This window comes from Amphiura filiformis, chromosome 10 (genome assembly GCF_039555335.1).
Source record: "Amphiura filiformis chromosome 10, Afil_fr2py, whole genome shotgun sequence".
Classification (NCBI taxonomy): Eukaryota; Metazoa; Echinodermata; class Ophiuroidea; order Amphilepidida; family Amphiuridae; genus Amphiura; species Amphiura filiformis.
The window spans coordinates 21,786,415-21,808,523 of record NC_092637.1 but is presented as its reverse complement, the minus strand read 5'-3'; the positions used below and the strand labels follow the sequence as shown (position 1 = coordinate 21,808,523).

The following is a 22,109-nucleotide window of genomic DNA, read 5'->3' as shown; positions in this document are numbered from 1 at the left end:
TTTATCTATTCTGTTTCAAAGTGACAATTTAATCTTTTTTAAATTACTATATGTATCAAAAAACAACTTTTAAAGTAAAATTTATGGCATTTTAATCCATTTAAAAGGTGAATATTGTATTCTAAATATTTGATTTATAAAAACACTTCAGAAAGTTCGTGGGGTCATTGGGCTGAGGTCAATCTTGTATTCTTGTTTTTGTTGCAGAATGTGAAGATCTGTGCATTATTATTGTATTTACAGAGTAGTCTTTTCATGTTTTTGTACAGCTACATAAGATAGTAACAATGGAATATATGCCAGGGACAGCTAGCCTTATCAGTGAAATAGACAGTGAGTCAATTTAAGCAGTTGATGGGTTTTTACAATGTTTATTTTTTTAAGCTTACCTCACAATCACCCCTTACCAAAGGTCGAGGCCTTATCTAAGCCTCGACTTAGCCTCAGAAAATAAGCCTCATGAATAGCCTCATATCCTTAGCCTCGTCTTAGCCTTACCTTAGCCTCACCTTAGCCTGAAAATTAGCCTAATTATGCAAATTAGATAAGCCTCAAATAATTAGCCTCAAATAATTAGCCTCAAATAATTAGCCTCAAATCATTAGCCTCGCATTATTAGCCTCGTAATATTAGCCTCAGTAAATAACTAGCCTCGTCTTAGCCTTACCTTAGCCTCACCTTAGCCTGAAAATTAGCCTAATTATGCAAATTAGATAAGCCTCGCAATATTTAGAGGCTAAGCTAAGACAAGGCTAATAATTTGAGGCTATTTTACGAGGCTAAACATTACATGCATGCAGGGACGGTTGGGCTATTTATTGATCCAGCTAGGTGATAAGTGTTACTGATATTTTTGGGGTGTTATGAAGTGGGGGTAGGGTTATTTGGTGAGTTGCATTTGGAGAGTTCCAATATGGTGAGTTGTCAATTGGAAAATCCAACTATGGTGAGTTGTCATTTGGTAAGAGTTCCAATATGGTGCAAGTTGTCACCTTGAGCATACTAGTATTGTAAAGTTTTATTTGTAAAGTTGGGATATGGTGTGCTGTCAATGTTACGGGACAGTTGTATTTTGAAGTGGGGAGGTGGTAATTTGTAGAGTTGTCACCTTTAGCGTATTGGAAGAGTTTATCTTTATGACACGTACACCATATCCCAATGTCACCAAACAACTCTTTTAATATGCTGAAGGTGACAACTCGACACCATAAGAACTCTCAAAATGACCATCCCCCACTTAAAAGTACAAACATCCCCATATACCACATGTCCACATCTCAACTTTTACCAAATAGAACTCCCGCATATGACTCTTTCAAATCGGGTGTAGGTGAAAACTCACCACACTTGAACTCTCCAGATGACCTCCCCCACTTCAAAGTAGAAACATCTCCAATACATAATTGTATATATTGCATGCACACCACTTCATCCCAACTTAACATAACACTTCCAATATGACAACCTATCATATTTCATTTATTTGAACTTTCCCAACAACATTAACTCACCATATTTGAACTCTCTAAATAACCCACCCCAATTTAAAGTACAAACATCCCCAAACATCAATTAACATAACACCCTAACAACATCAGTGCAGTAACACGTTTTCACCAGGGTCAGCCAGCATCAAACTGCAGTATACATGTCTGCAGACTACAATACATGCATGTCTGCTGAATTCGACAACCTCAAAAAGGCCATATTTCCTGATGAAAAAGAAGCAATAAAATACATACTTTGAAACTTACTTAAAAGCTGATTTTTCTTCCAGAGATATGGTTGCCATGCTCCCCATGAACTAGGCACCAGTAAAAAAGCCTAAAATACCCTTTAAACTGTTAATTTTTCAAAATTATTGGCAATTCTGAGCAGCATACAGTAGTCTGCTCCCTGACAGTTGGTGACCTCTGACCTATCATGTGACCATATTTTTGAGGCTAATAATAGCCTCAAAAAAGTTGAGGTTAATTTTAGCCTCAAAATTAAAGCAGGCCAAGACGAGGTTAATTTTTTAGCCTCAAAAACATTTCAGGCTAAGACGAGGTTAATTTCTTAGCCTTGTCACCGATAAGGTTAATTTCTTAGCCTCGATGGCTAAGTTGAGGTTAATTTTTAGCCTCAAAAGATATCGAGGCCAAGTTGAGGCTAAGGTAAGGCTTATTTAGCCTCGACTTATGGTAAGGGACATCATCATCATGCATGCATGATCATCCATATCCATGCATGCATGCGGTGCACACACAGAATTCTATATACACAAGAACTGGTCATCCCTATACCGATGCGTGGCCGCTAACGTAACCGTCCCGGCTGAAAAATGAATCAAAAAGGTACGGCAAGAATTTTTCGCATCACGTACGCACAAGCAAACTTCTGTGTACAAATTCAACTTATGCAAATGAATCAACCACAGCTCATTATAACCCAATGACATCACCAGCTCAAATTACATCCCATTGAAATACATGTAACTGATGTAAGTGGAACCGGCCAACATTACTCAAATTTCAAGGCCTTTTTGTAAAAAATTACAAGTTTTTCGGAGATTTTCAAAGTTTTTCTACGGAAGTTTAAGGTTTATTCAAGCTACTTGTGTAGGAAGTACAAGTGGAGACAGTCAAATGTTGATGGACAAACGTAATATGCATGAGCATTTTTCATAGTCCAGAACAAATTTTCTTGAAAATCCATGCACCTGATTGGTCAGTTCAGTGCATGGGGTTGTAATGTGAGCAGCGCTGTGTGTACTGTTGGTTGGTGGTTTCCCAACTGTGCAATTGATCATCATGGTGGTGGTACCTGGTGTGTTCTCTTAATTATTTGTACAGTGCCAATGGTGCAAGTTTGATTGTGGTACGTCGAAGTTCACTTTTCAATGTGCAAACTGTAGTTAGGATTATAATGAAAACGACTGGTAAGCAAGTCTACTAAATGACATCAAAATCTGAAGAAAAAAAATGGCGGACCGTCGCCGCCCGGTCGCGGACCCTTTCCAGAACTAATGCAGCATATTTAGCCATTGTCAACATGGGGTCATCACCAAGAATATTTTCCTTAAATAAAAAACTAACTCCTCCGCTATGTGGTATTTCACAATATAACGTTAATGGAAAGAAAAGGGCAAATGTTTTTCGTGTTTCGAATTGGACGAGTGACAAGCTCTAATGACGTCATGATGTAAACAACGTTATCGTCATTAATAGTTAATTAGGTAAACCCAAATATGGAGGTATCCAAAAGTATGCTAATTCGAAGTTCGACGAATCCGAATACGATCCCGGTATCCAATTCTATGCAAATGAGTTGAAGGAGGTTACGTGAACACATATACTTATTCTCATCTAGCTTTACTAAAAGATCTTTGGGTGCACATCACATCCAGCATTTGTCCTGGCAGTACAGGGAGTATATAAACTCAATCTGGGAATCACAGTGCCTCAAACCAAATCCTGTTTAACATGTTTAAAGATTAATTTCCAACTCCCGATGACGATGCATGTCCGGGACTGAGGCAACCTCACTCCGTTCGATGACAAGAATCATAACAATCATTCTTCAAATATAAACTAATATTGATCTTTATTTAATCACCCTGGTCTCTAGAAATGACATGTCAAACGAAACGTTGTCGTTGAGAATTAAAACCTAATCAAGGGGCCCTAGTTAGGCATGATCCCAAAATTTAATTCAAGTAGGTTTTTTCACATGGAAATTATTTTGTTTAAAAAGGTGATTATTTAACTTAAAAAAATGAGGGGTCAACTATGTCTGTAGCTCAAATATCAGCAAAGTTATGGGCAAATGTCTGTTTTTAAAATTCCGCATTTTTCTGTGGCCATCATTGACAATGCCTTACAATTAACTTACTGTACAAAAAAGCAAGTAATGCATCATTTTTCACTATGGCGATCCGTTTTACACAATTTAAGCGATTATATATTAAGAAATCTAACTATCACTGCATGATGACTTCTGTATCAAGGATAAAGTACCAGCACTTTTTAGATCCAAGGTCTCCAAGTTTCTGACTCTGAGGTCCAAATTTCAACATTTTTTTTTTTCTTATGGGGATTACACAAACGTCGCCCTATATAATAAGCAATGTGGACATTGCATCTATCTACCCTAGTTTAACTTGACCACCAATGACCAATCTGTTGTTTTTTGTTCATCATATCACCATTTTTACCAATCAACCAAACTAGATGGTCATAGGCTGTAAGAAGTAAGCAGATCAACTTCATCAAGTACGGTACAACAAAGTGAATATATACCGGCTTTGCATTTTCTTAAAGAAATCCCATTTTCGGCCTCGACGGATGATCTTTGATGAGCCAGAAGTAGATATGCAAGTGGATTGGCACTGTTTGTCTGGCTCGCTTAAAAATTTAAAGCATGTGGGTTTGGAATTCTGAAAAATCAGTACGGTATTTAAACTAAAAGGGTGGGGTTTCAATTTTGCGGTATAAAGGTTTCTAAAAAGCGTGGGAGCGATATATATCAGTAGAAAAAATATATAATAATTTGATTCAGGACTATATTTTCTTCGTAATTTTCGAAATGAAATTTTTTCAGAAATTGTTTTCAACTCATACGACATCACCCATACTAGAATCAACGATCGATGGCCTGCTCGCTCCAACTAGAAGTGGATCGAGTGACTACAGGTGTAGAGCAGGCATTCCCAAATAGATTACCGTATGTGAAGTGCCACAGTAAAAAATGAAATAACTTACATGTAACTACATGTAACCAAATACACTGTAGAGCGCTGCATCTCATGGGTGGGGTCCTGAGTCCCACCTTAAGCCCCTGGCAGGGGTGCACCCCGGAAGCTTAAAGTGGGGTTTGGCCATTGAAGTGGTATAGGCAGAATCTCATGACATGTTTTTGTTCATATTTATTTACTATTTCATGACAGACATCGTAACTAGGCCTAAACTTCAAATTTGTAACATGAACATCTGTTTGCAAATCACTAACTGCCACTAGATGATGGAATACTAGCAGTTTTGCCGCTAGAAGAACAATAAGCGAGAGCATATCATGGTCACGATATTTGTTGACAGATTGTCGTCTCGCCGTTGCTACATGTATAAGTTCGGTAACATAGGCTACAAAAATAATGGAAAGATCCTACCGTAACTGTCCAGCACGAAGATGACACAGAGAGGATAGTGGCCAAAGAAAAGTCCAGTGATATCCCGGGAGTAAAGCAGCGCACAAGCTGCAAGCAATCATAATCATGAAATGTGGTGGCGCTATTCAAGATGGTGGATGTGTGATTTTGTTTTGCTCCCGTTTTTGACTGAAAAAGTGAAGAAAGAAGAGGAATCCAAAAGCGGTTTGATGGTAGTAATAAGGTCTCATTTAAGCCTAAAACCCCATTATCTTATATCATAATGCCAAATACTAGAGGTAAATCTGTCACTGTCAGTGAGGATGGTACCGGATTGAAAAAGCTAAAAGCCATTGACAAAAATCAAAATGGCGACGACGCTGGTGATGATTTAAGCAAACTCAGAGGTGCAAAAGGAGGTAATGTAGATACACCAAGTGCATTAAACGATCAAAATGACTCTGCCGAGTGTACATTAGGCCGTATAAAATTAATGTTTTGGTTCTCGTCCAGAGGATTTTTATGAATTGATGAGGGAGGGAGGTGTTTTTTTTTTTTTTTTTTTTTTTTCAATGTAAAATTAGCATTGTCATTAGTTTTCGGTCTTCTCCAACAGTGCTTGAGGAAACGATGAGGCCCTTTTTTTTTTTCAAATGTGAGATTCTGAGGGATAAACCCCCTAGAGTACCACAAAAAGACTTGGAACTGATGCTTGTTCTCTAATAAACTTATTTATATGTATGAAGATTTCATAAATCATTCCAAAGTCTAACAAAATTGAAAAATCTATAAAAAAAAAAAAATCTGACAAATCCCAGAAATTGAGGAGGGAGGGACGAGAACCAAAATATTAATTTTACACGGCCTTATGTGCCGAAGAGATCACAGGTCATAGTGAAAAAGCCATCATGTGTCAGAAATGTATGTCGTGGACACACCAATCATGTGCCAATCTCAATAACCAGGAGATGAAAGCTCTAGATAAAGGTAGACACAATATAATGTGGTTTTGTAATTCATGCACTGCTGAGATTACGAAGATGGTAAAAGGAAATCAAAGCAAAATCCACTAAACTATGATAGTATTTCGATGGTTGAAGTTGTGAAGAAGCTTGAAGAAGTGGTTGATAAGTTGAACAATTTGACAGAAACACTTAACCAAAGAGAAAGCAACCTCGATAATGTAGTTGAGAGAAAGGTGTACCAATACATGGATGAAAAGGATGAAAAGGTAAAAAGAGAATGTAATATCATTTTACACAATGTACCAGAGAGTGATAAAGATGATCCTGAAGAACGAAAAGAACATGATGCCGAGGAAACTGGTAAGGTACTAGAGTATCTTGACATATCTGATCAACAAGTCAACCTAAAACCAATACGCCTTGGTAAGAAGTCAGACATGGCAACTGGAAGGTCAAGACTATTGAAAGTAACTTTAAATAACATAAATGACAAAAAGAAAATGTTATCAAATGCCAAGAAACTTCACAGTAGTAAAGCGATACTCTATCCTTCATTTACGTCACACCTGATATGACACCAAAGGAACGTGAAGAGAACAGAAAGTTGAGAGCGATCTTAAGGAAAGACGACGCAATGGTGAGGATGTTGTAATACGTGGAGGAAAAATAGTACCGTCCACAAGTACTACAAGTAGCTCCTTTCGTGGCAACAAAAAAGGAGCCAGGCTCAAAGAATGGTAATTACAAAGATACAGACTTTTTACTAGCACCGGCACCATAGACCTGCCTATGTCAGAAGATATTGCTGCAAGGAGAGCAAGTTTTTATCCACCTGAGTTCCAGCCAGTGTCAGATGACAGAAGAGCAGAAGGGACCAGTGGAGAAGTGAGTTTAAACCAGAACTTTACGGTAAGGGGCGATGTGCAGACTGACCAACCCCTGGAAGTTCCGGGTACTAGTGACAATGATATGATGACAAGGCAGGCAAAAGTTAAGCCAAATCCTTCAAAGGAGAAAGAGAAAACCTTGTATATAAAACCTGCACCCAAGCACAACAGCACAGGTACAGGAAGTACTGTACAAGAAGTACATGAAGTAAGTGATACTTCAAAGATTATGAAACTAAAGATAAGTGATATTGAAATAGACAATAAAGAATCAGAACCAGATGAGAAGTTTAGCGCTACCCAGAAAGATGGTCCTACCTTAAGAAATGATGGTTCGACTTGCAGAAATACAGGTAGTAGCAACCCTAGTTCTCTGAAATGCTTTTACACAAACGCCAGCTGTATTATGAATAAGCGGAGTGAACTACTAGTGCACATAGACAGACTTGATCCTGATGTCATCGGCATTGCAGAATCATGGTGTGGCGACTCTGTACTAGATGGAGAAGTAAATTTAAGTGGGTACAATCTTTTCAGAGAGGACAAGCCTACAACAGCAAAAGGAGGAGGCCTACTAATGTATTTCCGTGACAATCTACAAGTCTCAGAATGTCATGAAGTAGTCAGCAACAACTTTGAATCATCACTATGGTGTGATGTGAAGTTAAGTAACAGTGAAGTTCTACTTGTTGGACTTTGTTATCGTAGCCCAAACAGTACAGACACAAATAATGAGAAATTACTTGATCAACTGGAGAGTATTGACAATATGAGAAGAAGCCACATCCTTGTTTTCGGCGATTTTAACTTCAAAGAAATCAAGTGGACAGAAGGCTTTGTGGAAGCGAGTGACACACATCCAGCAAGTGTATTCTACGATGTTACTCAAGATCTTTATTGGATTCAGCATGTTACCAAACCAACCAGTTATAGAGAGGGGCAAAGTCCATCGTTGCTTGACCTTGTTTTTACAAGCGAAGAACCAATGATTGATGGAGAAATAGAGGAAATCCCCCCCATAGGGAAAAGCGATCATGTCGGTTTATTTTGGAATTTTACATGCCATGTTGACATAGAGACTCTGCAGGATGACAATGAGTCAAAGCCAAATTTAAACAAAGCAAACTATAATGATATGAGAGCCGACTTCAGTTCTATCAAGTGGAATGAAGAAATGGACATTCTTGACAGTGAAGGTGCATGGCAACTGTTGAAACACAAGTATCAGAGTGTGACTGATAAACATGTGCCAAAGAAGAAGCCTGCAAAGAAAAACAAACCACGATGGATGAAATCTGGAGTCAAAAGAGCTGTCAAAAAGAAGTATGAACTCTATAAAAGATACAAGAGAACGCAAAATGATAGTGATTTTGCAGATTATAAGAAGCAAAACAACAGGACCAGACAAATAGTCAGGAAAGCACAAGCAGACTATGAAAAAGAACTCATGAAGGAGTTCAAGACGAAACCGAAAAAGTTCTATAGTTACGTTAGAGAGAAACAAAAGGTGAAAGTTGGAGTAACACAGCTTGAAAAAGGAGATGGGACAAGAACCGACAACGACACAGAGGCAGCTGAAGTACTGAGTTCCTTCTTTCAATCAGTGTACACTAAAGAACCAGATGGAGAGATACCAATTCTACCAAGTGTTATTGAGGATGAACTGAGTGATTTTGATTTTAGTATAGAAGATGTTGAAGAGAAATTGAATAAGCTTAAGGGTGATAAATGCCGGGACCAGATAAATTTCATCCAAGAATTCTGCAAGAGTGTAGCAGAGAATTAGCAACTCCTTTGTACCTCATCTTCAGGAAAACACTTGACACAGGAATTTTGCCAGCAGACTGGAAAACAGCAAGGGTTGCACCCATCTTCAAAAAGGGATCGAGAACAAAACCCGGCAATTACAGACCTGTGAGTTTAACTTGCATCCCTTGCAAGGTCATGGAATCGATCATCAAAGACAAGATTCAAAAGCATCTTGATGAACACAGTGCACTTTCAGAAAAAACAACATGGCTTCTCAAAGGGGAAATTACAAATTTATTGGAGACTCTGGAAGACATAACAGACAACCTTGATAGAGGAAATGGAGTAGACGTTGTTTTTCTTGATTATCAGAAGGCCTTTGATTCGGTGCCACACAAGAGACTTTTGAGTAAACTAAGTTCATATGGAGTCAGAGGAAATATACTGAATTGGATCCAAGGCTTTCTCAGTGGGAGATCACAGTATGTAGCTGTAAGGAAAGGCAAGTCAGCAGAAGCAGAAGTTACAAGTGGAGTTCCGCAAGGATCCGTGCTAGGGCCACTCCTTTATAGTATACATAAATGACCTTCCTGAAGTTATTGAATCAGAGGCGCAGATGTTTGCGGATGATACCAAGGTATTTAGTAGTGTGAACTCAAATGATGATGTACAAGCGATGCAGAAAGACATAGACAACCTCCTTGAATGGTCTAGAACATGGCTCCTGAAATTTAACACAGCAAAGTGTAAGGTGATGCATATGGGATACAATAACCCAGGTGGAAGCTACAAGATGAATGGGTCAGCACTTGAAGAAATTGAGAGTGAAAAGGATTTGGGAGTGTACATGTACATCACGAATGACTGCAAGCCCAGCACCCAATGTTCAAAAGCAGCTCAGAAAGCCATGAATTCTCTCCGAGTGATTAAAAGGACATTCAAGCACTTTGACCAAGATGCCTTCCAGATTCTTTATAGATCATACATACGGCCTCATCTTGAATATTGTGTTCCAGTATGGAATCCAGGATTGATAAAAGATATTACTACTCTCGAAAAAGTGCAAAGAAGAGCCACCAAATTAGTTCCAGATCTGAAAGATCTTCAATATTGTGAGAGATTAGAGGCACTGGGTCTATTTACACTGGAGACGAGAAGATTGCGCGGTGACCTGATAGAGGTGTACAAAATCATGAATGGGCTTGAGAAGGTAAATGCAGACAAGTTTTTTCAATTGGTGGATGAAAGCAGCAGCACAAGAGGACACAACAAGAAGATCTTTAAACCCAGATTGCATAAAGGTCTTCGCTGCAGAAAGGATTTCTTCACGCAAAGAGTCATTGAAGAATGGAATAACCTGCCTCAGCAAGTTATTAACGCACTGACAGTTACCTCATTCAAACATGAACTCCAGAACTATTGGCAAAGATATGGGGATATAAAGGCGAGTGCCTAAACACTACCCATCAATTCCGTAAGTCCGTAAGTCCGTAATCACTATCGTAGATCCCCGATAGATTTCAACACACGAGTCAAAATGGCGACTGTACACTGAAGTACCCCAGGATCATTAAAGTTCATAAAATAACATCTTAGTCAGCAATATCGAGGTAAATTTGCCAACATAACTGAGGAGCAAGGTTTATACAACGCAAATCCACAAAAATTATTGCCGGATGGCCAAAGGAAATCAGAAAATTGCGAAGATTTGATTCAAAGCTTCGCGGGAGCAAAAAGAGATGCGACCGATGCCTGTGACGTCACACCCGAATTCTTTTTGCCACATGCCACCTGGGAATCACAGCTCACCACAAGTGGCAAATAAATAAAAAAAAGTTGTAAATTGCTGAGAGATTACATTGAGCGACTGACTTGCAGTCTCAGACCTAATGTGACCCGTTCCGACAAAACCAGGAACAAGTCGCATTTTTGACATTTCATGATTTGAATAAAAATGTAAGCACGGGACAATTAACTTTAAAATGATACCAAAATATATAGCATCAATATTACTTTTCAAGATATGGATAATTTTGCAAATGATACCTTGATATTTTTGTCAAATTGCTCTTCTGGTTAATGGGCTAATTAGTTTCCTGCGGTACACAGGATTGAATAGGGATTGTCATCTAGTTCAACTGTCAATTATTGATTAAATAAACCTCTTTTTAATAGTACTTACATACATGTACAAGGGTTTGAAAGTCCACTAAGTCTCATTATAAGGTCAAATACCATGAAATTAAGAATTCCAAAATTAGATTTTTTTATGGGAATGACATCATCTTTAAAGGCCTATAACTCAAAAACATGTCTGGTGACTTGTTTCGGGTTTTGTTGGAGCTGGTCACATACAATGAATCAGTCTTATGTACATGTATATGCAGTAATTTTTACAAAAAATAGATGAAATCAAATGTTGTGGATAGTGTTGGCCGATCCATATCTGGGACTGAATCGGCCTTGAATCTGAATCGGGGGAAAATCCCCTTATGTTGCCAATCTTCATACCGATCTACCAAATAATATTTCAATAGACTTTCCAGTGGTCCCAGCATTAATGCAAAGAGGCTTTTTTGTACCTATCCTTCTGGTTCTGGTATTATGCCTGAGACCTGGTTAAAAGCCAATGTTGTTCCTGTTTTTAAAAAGTCTGACAGGCAACGTGCTGAAAATTATAGACCTGTGTCACTATTGTGTATATGTGGAAAAGTGATGGAGAGAGCTATTTTTGATCAAGTGTTCCCGCAATTAAAGACCAATTATACCATCTGCAACATGGTTTTATCAAAGGTCGCTCCACTGTGACACAGCTTTTATCCGTTTTTCATGAAGTCAGTTCTACTCTGGACAACGCTGGGCAAGTTGATATGATCTATCTTGATTTCTCGAAAGCTTTTGACAGTGTTTGTCATAGCTTGTTGCTTCACAAATTGCAATCTTTTGGCTTTCATTCTGACCTCCTCAATTGGTTTCGCGCTTATTTAACAGGGAGGAGGCAGAGGGTTGTTATTGATGGGGTAAATTCCGACTGGCTTCCAGTTGTTTCAGGGGTACCCCAAGGTTCAATATTGGGGCCTATGCTTTTTCTTTTGTACATAAATGACATGCCCAGTGTTGCCCAGAATTCTTCTTTAGCTTTGTTTGCAGATGACTCTAAATGTTATAAAAACATCTCTGATGTCTCTGATTGTCACATGCTCCAAAGTGATATTGATGCATTATTTAATTGGAGCAAAACTTGGGATCTCCATTTTCATCCCTCTAAATGCCAGATCATATCAATCACCAGACGTAGGAATGCAATTCGTCATGATTATAAAATGAATGGTGCCATTCTAGACCGTGTTAGTTCCATTAAAGATCTTGGTCTTGATATTTCCTGCGTCTTTCACTTGGGATGATCACATTAACAGGGTTGTTAAAAAGTGTAACAAAAACTTGGTATGATTAAAGCGCACCATTGGCTTCAATGCCCCTCGTAATGTATCCAGGACTTTGTACTCAGCCTCGGTTCGTAGTGATTTGGAATATTGCAGTCCCCTCTGGAGTGGTACCTCAAAGCGCAACATCCAGAAAGTTGAGGGGGTCCAGAGAAGGGCAACTAAATTCATTTTAGATTATCCCAAGGCTGAGTACAAAGAAAGGTTAACAGAGCTAACTCTTCTCCCATTAAGTTTTAGAAGAGAATATGTTGATCTCAATATATTTTTCAAGTGCAATCTGGGATTATATGACATCAATCTAGATGATTATGTAGTTTTTAATGGTATTAACAAAGACCGTCCCACCACCAGATTTTCCTCTGATCCTTTGTTGCTGGTAAATCAGCTTTCTAAAACTGAGTGCCACAAGATGGGCTTTTTTCAGCGTATGGTGCCCATTTGGAACCAGCTCCCTAGTATTATCAGATCTACAAATTCTGTTGCTTCATTTAAGCACCAAGTTTTGGAGTTTTACCAGTCCAAATTTGCTCGCACCTTTGATGCAACTTCTGTTTGCACTTGGACCTCTTTTTGTAATTGTCCAAATTGCAGGCAAATGTAACTTACCTGCATTTTCCCCTCTAATTTATTTTTCCCTTCCTTCTTTTTTGGTTTTGGTGGGGCGGTCTTAGAGGTGCCTGGCACCTGTTCGCTCCAGCCATTCACTGGACTTTTAAAACAAATGTTCCTTTCATAATATTGTGTAATTTTTGATGTAACTTATGTGCAATATTATATATTTCTTGTAATTCTGTGCCAGTGATAAAGTGTAATAAATAAAATAAATAAAAAAAATAAATCCCAGCAGAAAATAATGTTTTTTAAGTGTTTGGAGATTCAGAGATGAATTTGCCCATATAGCTGTGTGTAAGGAAGGAGATTAAGAGATGAATTTGTTGGTGGGGCTGAGTGTGTGTAACTGTAAGGAGGGAGATTAGAGATGAATTCGTCCGTGGGGGTGTGTGTAAGACAGCGTTCAAGCTTTGACTTACGTTTGGCAGACAAAAGTGTGAAAAAATTATTTAGGGGTGAAAACAATAAAAATTCTTGATTGTTTATATGTTTCCAAGGGTAAAATATCATGTAGTTTCAGATTTTGGCACTTAAAACTCGCTATCTTTTATAGATTTCAAGAAAAATTCAATTTTATGTCCGATTTTGGCCGAAAATAGCTGTTTTGGGGTGACAAAAAAATTGACTTGCAGATTTCCTGTGAGTGTATGAACATGAACACTATAGAGCCTAATTTTCTATACTAATTGTGTAACAAGGGTACAATTGTGATATTAAAAGCATTGAATGGGATCAACATATTTCTTTATGTTCGTAGCAGCAGTAGAAACTTGAGCGTTTGGGTGACAATTGATTTGGAAAAAAGTACGATATTTGCCTCATTTTCTATTTGAAAAGGCCATATCTCCACAATGGTATGAGCTATAGGGATGCTTTAAGTGTCTTTTTGCTCAGTATTTCAATAGCTAAATGGTAATATGATAAATAAGTAAGCTTCATTTACAGAAAAGAAAATAACTTGCAATATGCTACCCCCACCCGTAAGAATTTTGAGTGCGTGAAAAAATTAATGGATTCTCTAAAAAAATAAGTCCTTCAAAACTGGGAGGTTTAAGGCTAAACAAACACAAACTTGCTCTTGCCAATACCCCTAATATCCCTCTAGAGCAAGTTTATGTTTATTTAGCCCTAAGTATCCCCATTTTAAAGGACTTATTTTTTTTAGAGCAAATTTTCACTCATATTTGAGGATTTCGGGCAGAAATATGCCTGTACAGTGCTATGGGGAAAATTTTCAAGTTGATAATTATGCATTTTTATGTCAGATTCAGTTTCTACACAAAATTTCACCCTAGAAAATGTTCCTTTAAGTAGGATATCTTTCACTTTATGTTTTCACCATTCTGGCCACAAAAAGTAAGTCAAAGCTTGAATGCTGTCGTAAGGAGAAAGATTAAGAGATGAATTTGTCTGTGTAGCTGAGTAAACTGGGGATGGACTAACACTGATTTGAAAATATTATCTGAATCGGGATGGGATTGACATTTTGTTTCGTGTTTGAGTAACATTACTGAATGTGAATAATATCATCTTTATTTATTTCAGAAAAGCTCTTGGTAGTTTTAAGAGACGGAAGAACCCTGATTGGTGTTTTACGAAGTATTGATCAATTTGGTGAGTTTAGATAATTGATTAGTATGATTACAAACCAGGAATTGAAATGTGATAACAATAGTGATAGGCTGTACAGCCCAAAAAAAAGGTTGATGTTTCAAAAAGCTTAGGGTACCAGCTGAATTGAAGCAGCTAATCCTCCTGAGCATTTTGACACCTTTAAAAAAAAAATCGGTTGAAAAATGAGACAGTGCGGGCCAAAAAACTACGCGTAAGGTGGATTTTTTGGGACCCCCCTATTTTTCACTATTTTGACAATTATGGGCGTTTTCTTTGCTGCTTGTTGGATTCTAATGATTATTTACATGATTTTGGGTCCCCTGGATATATTTATGCAATTTTTACACAAATCGTATGTTTTGATGCAAGTTTAAGAGCCAATTTAGGATGTGAGGGCGCTGTTCAGCCTAATAGCTGTTATGTATCCCCCCTACTAAAATTTTATCATTTCTTATTATCAAATCAAAGCTACTGCTAAATAACAGCTTCTGTCCAAATTTGAACTCCGAACCTTATTTCACTTGTGCTTGGTACCCATTTGAAAATGTGTAGAGACGCTTCCATTGACTTACATGTGATACAAAGGTCGTTGACCCCTGTATATTGCTATGGGCAGGTTATCCCTGTATTAAAAACTAGCGCCACAGCCACACCAAATGTGATAAATGGCTGGAAATTTCAGAATATGGATGATGGATGATTATCTCTAGTATGATTAACTTAAAAATCAAAAATGGTTGCATAAGTGGTCGCTAAAAGGTAAAGCGCCCTCACTGCCTAATTTTACCCAAAACTGTTAATTTTAAGGACACTAAAAAGTTTCATTTGACACAAAATGTATAAATGACCTTCCTGTACCTAAAACTATGTAAGTAGATACCAAAAATGTATTACATAATCCTTAATGTGATAAAATTCCCTTAAAACTAGAAAATAAAGGTCAAATCTGCCCCCCCCCCCTTGTGCGTCGTTATTTGGCCCGCACTGTCTCAATTTTTGGCCGATTTCAATAAAATTGGTGTCAAATTACTCAGAACAGCAAGCTGCATCAAATAAGCTGGTACCCTAAGCTGTTTGCAACTACACCCTTATACAGCCTATCACTAATAACAACTATAAGGCTCGCACCAATTCACGGATACCGTACCCGAATTTCCACCCGTCCTTGGCATCCGGGTCAAAATTCCAGTGACGGGTTATACTAAAAAAAAGCAATTGAAAGCTGGATAAAGTATGATCTTACTCTTATTGAATAGCTAGCACACGGTACTAATTCAATGTGTTCTTGGCTGATCAATAGAGACAACAGTACCGTACCTTCGTAACTAAAATACAATTTTATCCAGCTGTGATAATTTTTGTTGGCATTTTTTTGGGTACTTGGATTACTGCGGGATAGACCTTGTCATTCCGTTAAAACCTGAAGCATGAAATAATTTCCCCGATCGCACACGCATAAAAGTACCTCTTCAGCATATGATCATGTACAGTGCAAAGTTCCAATGTGTAACTTTTTACGGTCAATTATGGATGAGAGAGGTACTTTTGCCAAAGATACTCAATATGCATCATACGTGTGGTGGTATGTTGTGGAAGAGGTGATGCATATAATCGTCGTTCTGTAAAAAAAAATTAACTGACGAAAAATGACGAACAATTGATCATTTCTTTTAGTATCTTATTGTGAAAAACCAACTAGCTGCAGGTGTTAGCTCAATATGCTAGGAAAATATTTAAACTGATGACCCATGTTCACATAGGCTAAATGAGCTGTATTTTCGCACAAAAGGGGACCATGATTCATGACATTTCAATTTGACCCCCTAGCTAGCTTACTGAATAAATAGTGTGGTTTTCCGAACTTGATATATATGAAATGGTCTATACAGCAACAGATGTAAAGTTTAGAAACACTGCAATATATTCATTTATTCTCAATAAATAACTGATGAGCAGTGGCAAGCATGCCTCCCTCCCCCCATTTATTTTTTTTTTAAATTGAAAAATGGTTTGTACTACCTCCCCGACCCCCATCAGGCCCGGTGGCCTCCTGCCAATAGCGAGTTTCTATGCCATTTGTAAACACATAAATGATGACTGCTAGCAACACTTTTTAAGACATTTGTAAAAATTTGTTTTTATTTTTCTACAGCTAACCTAGTATTGCACAGAACCATAGAAAGAATCCATGTTGGCAAGCAGTATGGCGACATCCCCAGAGGTGTGTTTGTTGTACGCGGTGAGAATGTCATGTTACTTGGAGAAATTGTAAGTATTTTATTACAGGGAGAGTTTGCATGAGGTCCCAGGTTTAATCTGTATCTGTACCTGTGTGGATACTGCACAACGCTCCGTGCGGAACAAGACGAGCAGGAATTGGTGTGCGCCTGTAGATGCTTTAGTCTTGCTTTAGGTACATGTATTCTTGCACAGCTGCTTTGAAGCTGGTCGAGTCTTGAATATTGATGATTGATTGTGGTAGTTGGTTCCAGTCTATTATAGTTTTGGGGAAGTATGAATATTTGTAACAATCCTTTGCACAAGTGATGATCTGGTATGAATCAGAGTGAGTATGCCGAGATTGACGCAGACTTAGTTTAAGTAGGTGTTCAACCGACAGGGCCAGGAGGCCCTGTCTGGCTTTGTGGAGAACACATAATCTGTTGGCAGTTCTTCTATCTTGTAGAGTGTCCCAGTTTAAGTTCTTGATGACTTTGGTAATGCTGGTTGTTCTGTCATATGTGACACGATCTGGTCCATGGGGGCCAAAGGCGGCAAATTTGAAACTGAGATAAAGGTGAAAATATGGAGTAAAAAACAATAAAATACATAAGAAAAGAGACTTCAAAAAACTTCATAACTTTAGAACCAAGTATGCTAGACCTTCGGTGTTTTCAGTAAATGAAAGCTTATTGTATGTATAATGTAATAATTACGGTAACTCAATTGTCAAAAATGCCTCCTTTGGCCCCCATGGACCAGATCGTGTCACATATGTGTTTGTTGTGAATCGGGCAGCCCGTTTTTGGATCATTTCGATTTTATTTATGAGATCTTTCTGATGGGGGTCCCATACCGAGCTTGAGTACTCGATGAGAGGTCTCACAAGAGACATGTAGGCTGTTTGCTTGATTGGTTTGGGAAATGCATAAAGGTTTCTCCTTATGAAACCCAGAGATCTATTGGCAGATGAAGTTATGTTGTTGATGTGAGTAGACCAGTTTAAATTATTAGAAATGTTAACACCCAGATATGGGTAGTTTTTCACTTCCTCCAGTGTGTGTCCTCCAAGATCGTAATTGTATATTTTAATCCCAGTCGGTGTAAACTTGCTGGGTATTGGCTTGAAAAAAGGCTTGAATTTAAGTGACAACATAATGTAGATTAAATTCAGACTTCCACTCTCCCCATGGTTCATTTACAGCAATCACAACATTTTGCCTTACATGTATATGGTAGAAAAACAATCAGCACAAATCATGTGGTTTTATTTCAATATCATATCATAAAAACAGCCGGCTATCAACAGGCGATATTCAAAATTCCCGTGCCAAAATTGCCTGTGGCAATGATGTCATGGTTATTGTCAGGGAAATGTCAGGGAAATTTAAAAATCATGTGGTGAGAGACAGCTGTTCTTTTTTGTTTTGAAGGGCAATATGAGATTGTTTTAAATAAAACCATGTGATTCATGATTGATAATTATTTTTCTTTACCACATAAGGCATAATGCAGTGGCATAGTAAGGGTTTGTGGCGCCCAGGGCTAAGGGAACATAATGACGCCCTCCCCCCGATTCTTGAAACAATTGCGCAAAAATTTGCCTAGTTAATTTTGGTTATAATGAAATTGAATATTGGTCTTAAATTGAATTTCAAATGATTTTGTACGGAATGCGCACGAAAATTTTGACTGTCATCGCTTGGAGGGGCCCAGAATCGATGCTGAATTGGTCAATTCAAGTGAACCATGAGAATATTCCATCCTTTGGGTAGAGGGTCATAACCACAGAGGAGTAAGATAAGACAGAGCGTGTACCACCAGTCAAAGTCCCCGTGTATTGTATGGTACCAGTTCTCGCATATTCATGAGGGCCGATTGTTCGATCGTGCTGTGTCAAACAATCACGCCAGCGCTGCGTGCCTTCGCCTATACGCGATAGAGCGTTGCATGCTTTCGCGATTACGCGATAGACCATGAAAATACGCGGTAATTGCGTAGCAGTCTCGCCTGTCGCATTTCATGGAACAATCGGCCCTCATTATCGGATGAGGCGGAGACTTTGACTGGTGGTACGCGCTCTGTCTTATCTTACTCCTCTGTGGTCATAACATATATGGTAAAAGTGGAAATTTGTGCAGTACATTAATTTTTGCGCTTTTCGCACGCAATACAGCTACTGCGAAAATAAATAAACAAATATGTTCTTTTAATGTATGTCTAACTCAAAATCGCAAAATTAAAAGCAAGCAATGTAGTTCAAAATCGGCAAAGCGCAAAAAATTACACACACAAATTACCACTTTTACAGTACCGGTATATATGCAGTCACTTTTGAATATGGTGTTTACCCCTGGCAGTCTCAATCCACCTATCACTGGGTCCGAATTTTGTTTTGCAGTGCGAGTTGCAGAAAAAATTTGTGGGAATCATTTGATTCTTGCAAATCAACTTCGGTGTAAAGTTTGCGAGAATTTACTAGGGTTCACCACAGAATTAGAGAAGGAGAACCGGGACTCCTTATACCGGCATGTACAATCGCGCCGTCAGCTATGGGGAGAAAATTGGGGGTATTCGGGTCCTTGCCGACGGTGCGCGGAGACGAACGAAAACAATTTTGTGTTTCATCTGAAGCGTCTTGGTACTCGCGTGCAGGTCGCATCAAGTGCGTCTCTCAAATGCGCCCATCATCCATGTCGCGTTTGCATGACTACGAATGCTTCGAGCGCATTCCGAGGGAAACCGAATACCCCCAATTTTTGCTCCATGCCTGTATCAAGATGGCGGTCGAGTCCTGGTTCTCTGGTTTTAATTCTGTGGGGTTCACACAAATCTTTGGAAGAATCGATTCTCGGATTCGCCGAAATTCTGACCCTGCCTATACATATACTTTGTTCATAGGAGCCCTTAAGATTAGCATTGCTATGTTGGTAAAATTCAAATAAAATAAATAATTGTTGCTGATTATGTAAATTATGTTGTTGCATAATTGTGCTATTCCATTTAAAATCCACACTACTCCTGTTGAAGATTTTGGAAATATCTTCCACAGGGGGAGTATGAATTTCAAATGGAATGAACACAGTATGCCGCTCCATTTGAAACTCATCCTTCCTTCCTCTGTTGAAGACTCAGTTTAAATCTGTCTCAGAGGGTGTATAAAATTCAAATAGAGCTGCCTATAATGTGCTAATTCCATAATCCATTTCAAATTCATACTCCCCCTGTGGGACACTGATCATACATGAACATTAGAGGAAATAAAATGTAAGCTTGGCTTGATCAAGGCTGATATTAGGGTAATTTTAAGTACATATATAATATGTACAATGTAGGCCTAGTCATATCTGTCATTCTGAAATTCTAGGTCATTGAAAATCTTTGGAAATTTTAAAATTGAAAGTGAATGAAAACAAAGGATAAAATGATTTTGTGATATATTTACTTTCTTTTTGACAGGATCTAGACAATGAAGGAACAATCCTTTAGAGCAAGTATCCATCGAAGAAATTCTAGAGGCCCAGAGAGCAGAACAGGTCCAGAAACAAGAGGAAGAGAAGAACAGAAACAAGAAATTACTTGAAAGAGGACTGCAACCTCACGGTGAGGTTGGACATGATAAATTCTCTTGAGATGGAGATGTGGATGATTAGCATCCAGACTCCTTACCATCCTCATCCAGGCATGGAGGAACATTTGGGAGTCTTTATGTGTTGCTATAATCCGATACTATTTTGCATCTTACGTCACTGTCAATCAAACTCCCCACGACCCTTGATTACGGTTTAGTAGTACTAACGTAAAAGGAAGGTTGATTCATCTGGTGCTTTCATCAGAGAAAAGGAAACACAGAAAATGGTGAAAAATTCCTAGGCATTGTTGGCATGGTGCTTTCAAGAAAGAAGTTTCCCATTACTAAGACGTAACTTTTGACGCATTTTGTATATTTGAAGGTGCAAAATTAACCATAGGGCAAACAGTTTTACTGTCACGTTCAAAAATTTCAATCGTCACAACAACTCGTAAACAAATCATTTATGAGTTTGATTGACAGGTGACATCAGATGCAAACTAGTATTTTCATATCTGGCTCCGATTATAGACTCCTTGCCATCTTTATCCAGGCATGGGGGAACACTTTGGGGTGCATTCATTTTGCTAATTCTTTTTGTTGCACTTGTGTTTGATACTCTCAGATTAGAGGTAAATTAAGTAATTCTTGGCCACGCTCGGAAATACTTGTAGCGTCCATGTAGCATACTAAGCGTGTACGCAGTGTAAGGCGTGTGCATGCTTTCTTCTGTACCACGCTATTGCGTGTGTTTATCACAGAGCCACTAGCGTTCCGAGTGTTTGAACTTGGCCAAGAATTTACCTGATTTTAATACCTGTACGCATAATGTAACACCGTTCGTGGTGTGATACATTGATGACTGATTTGATTTTTTTAAATGGTCACTCATTGCAAAGACACTGAAAGGACCAGACTCAAACAAAAGCTCAAGCCAGGCTAAAAGCATATGTAAGCATGCAGGCCTATATGGAAAAAAAAAGAGATAAAGTGTACTGTCACCAATGACCTGATAATATCTTTTAAATGTTCTCTATTGTTGATGATGCCATCATACTTTGTGTGCAGAGTCAGCATTTTACTTCATCTATTTCTGGGTTCAGATCACAAAATTGTGTGATATCATTTTATTGACATTTGCAATTGGAAGTGTATCGGAAGAGGAACTCAACTACCCAGCACCGAAATTTTATACTTTGGCTAAAAACAATTTGTAAAAAACAGGTCACAGAGTGTATGAAATAAAGAACCAGCAATTCGGACCTTTGGGTTTGAAACCTATGGGTGCTCATCAACTTTCACGGGCCCAACCTCAAAGTGTAAAATGTTACACTGGTCCACATGTATGTGTGACACTTTGTAAGACTTGCAACTCAGCAACCAGGGAGGCAATGACATGGAGCCATGGATTGATGTTGAATTCGGCATCGAGTCCGTCTTGCTGACTTTAGTGACAAAATTTCAAGAGGCATGCAGGGTAGTCCACTGATTTTCTCCGACTTTTGGAACAAGAACCCATATTATTTCAAACATTGAACTCTTGAAATTTGTTCTCAAAACTTTCAAATTGCTAAAAATTCTGTATGCAGTATTTATAACAAGGTATGGATGTGGTAGCCAGTGTTTATTGGGTTATTCTTGTTGAAATCTATTCACCCCTTAGAAGACATGACCTTAATCTCCCACACAGGGGGTGTAGGTTCCAAATGAAGTCACTCATTCAGGTAATCCTATTTGAAATTTACACTCCCTGTGTGGAAAGTTAAGGTCATTGATTGCTAAAAGGCGGAAAGGCTACTATGTTTACAAAACGTCACCGTATGGACATTTGTACACCTGGGGTTCAATACCATTATTATATTTGGTGCGAGTTACAAAAGTTGCCATTTGTCACATCTATAGTATGAATAATAGAAGTTG

General features: G+C 38.4%; 1 protein-coding gene across 1 annotated transcript; it reads left to right on the top strand.

Annotated features, from left to right (window-relative positions):
* Nucleotides 1-182: 182 nt before the first annotated feature.
* Nucleotides 183-21,952, top strand: LOC140162647 (U6 snRNA-associated Sm-like protein LSm1). Its single transcript, XM_072185925.1, is given in 5 exon segments — nucleotides 183-333; nucleotides 14,330-14,398; nucleotides 16,551-16,666; nucleotides 20,078-20,096; nucleotides 20,099-21,952. Coding segments are annotated over 5 exon segments (402 nt in total). The 5' UTR covers nucleotides 183-287; the 3' UTR covers nucleotides 20,251-21,952.
* Nucleotides 21,953-22,109: the final 157 nt, after the last annotated feature.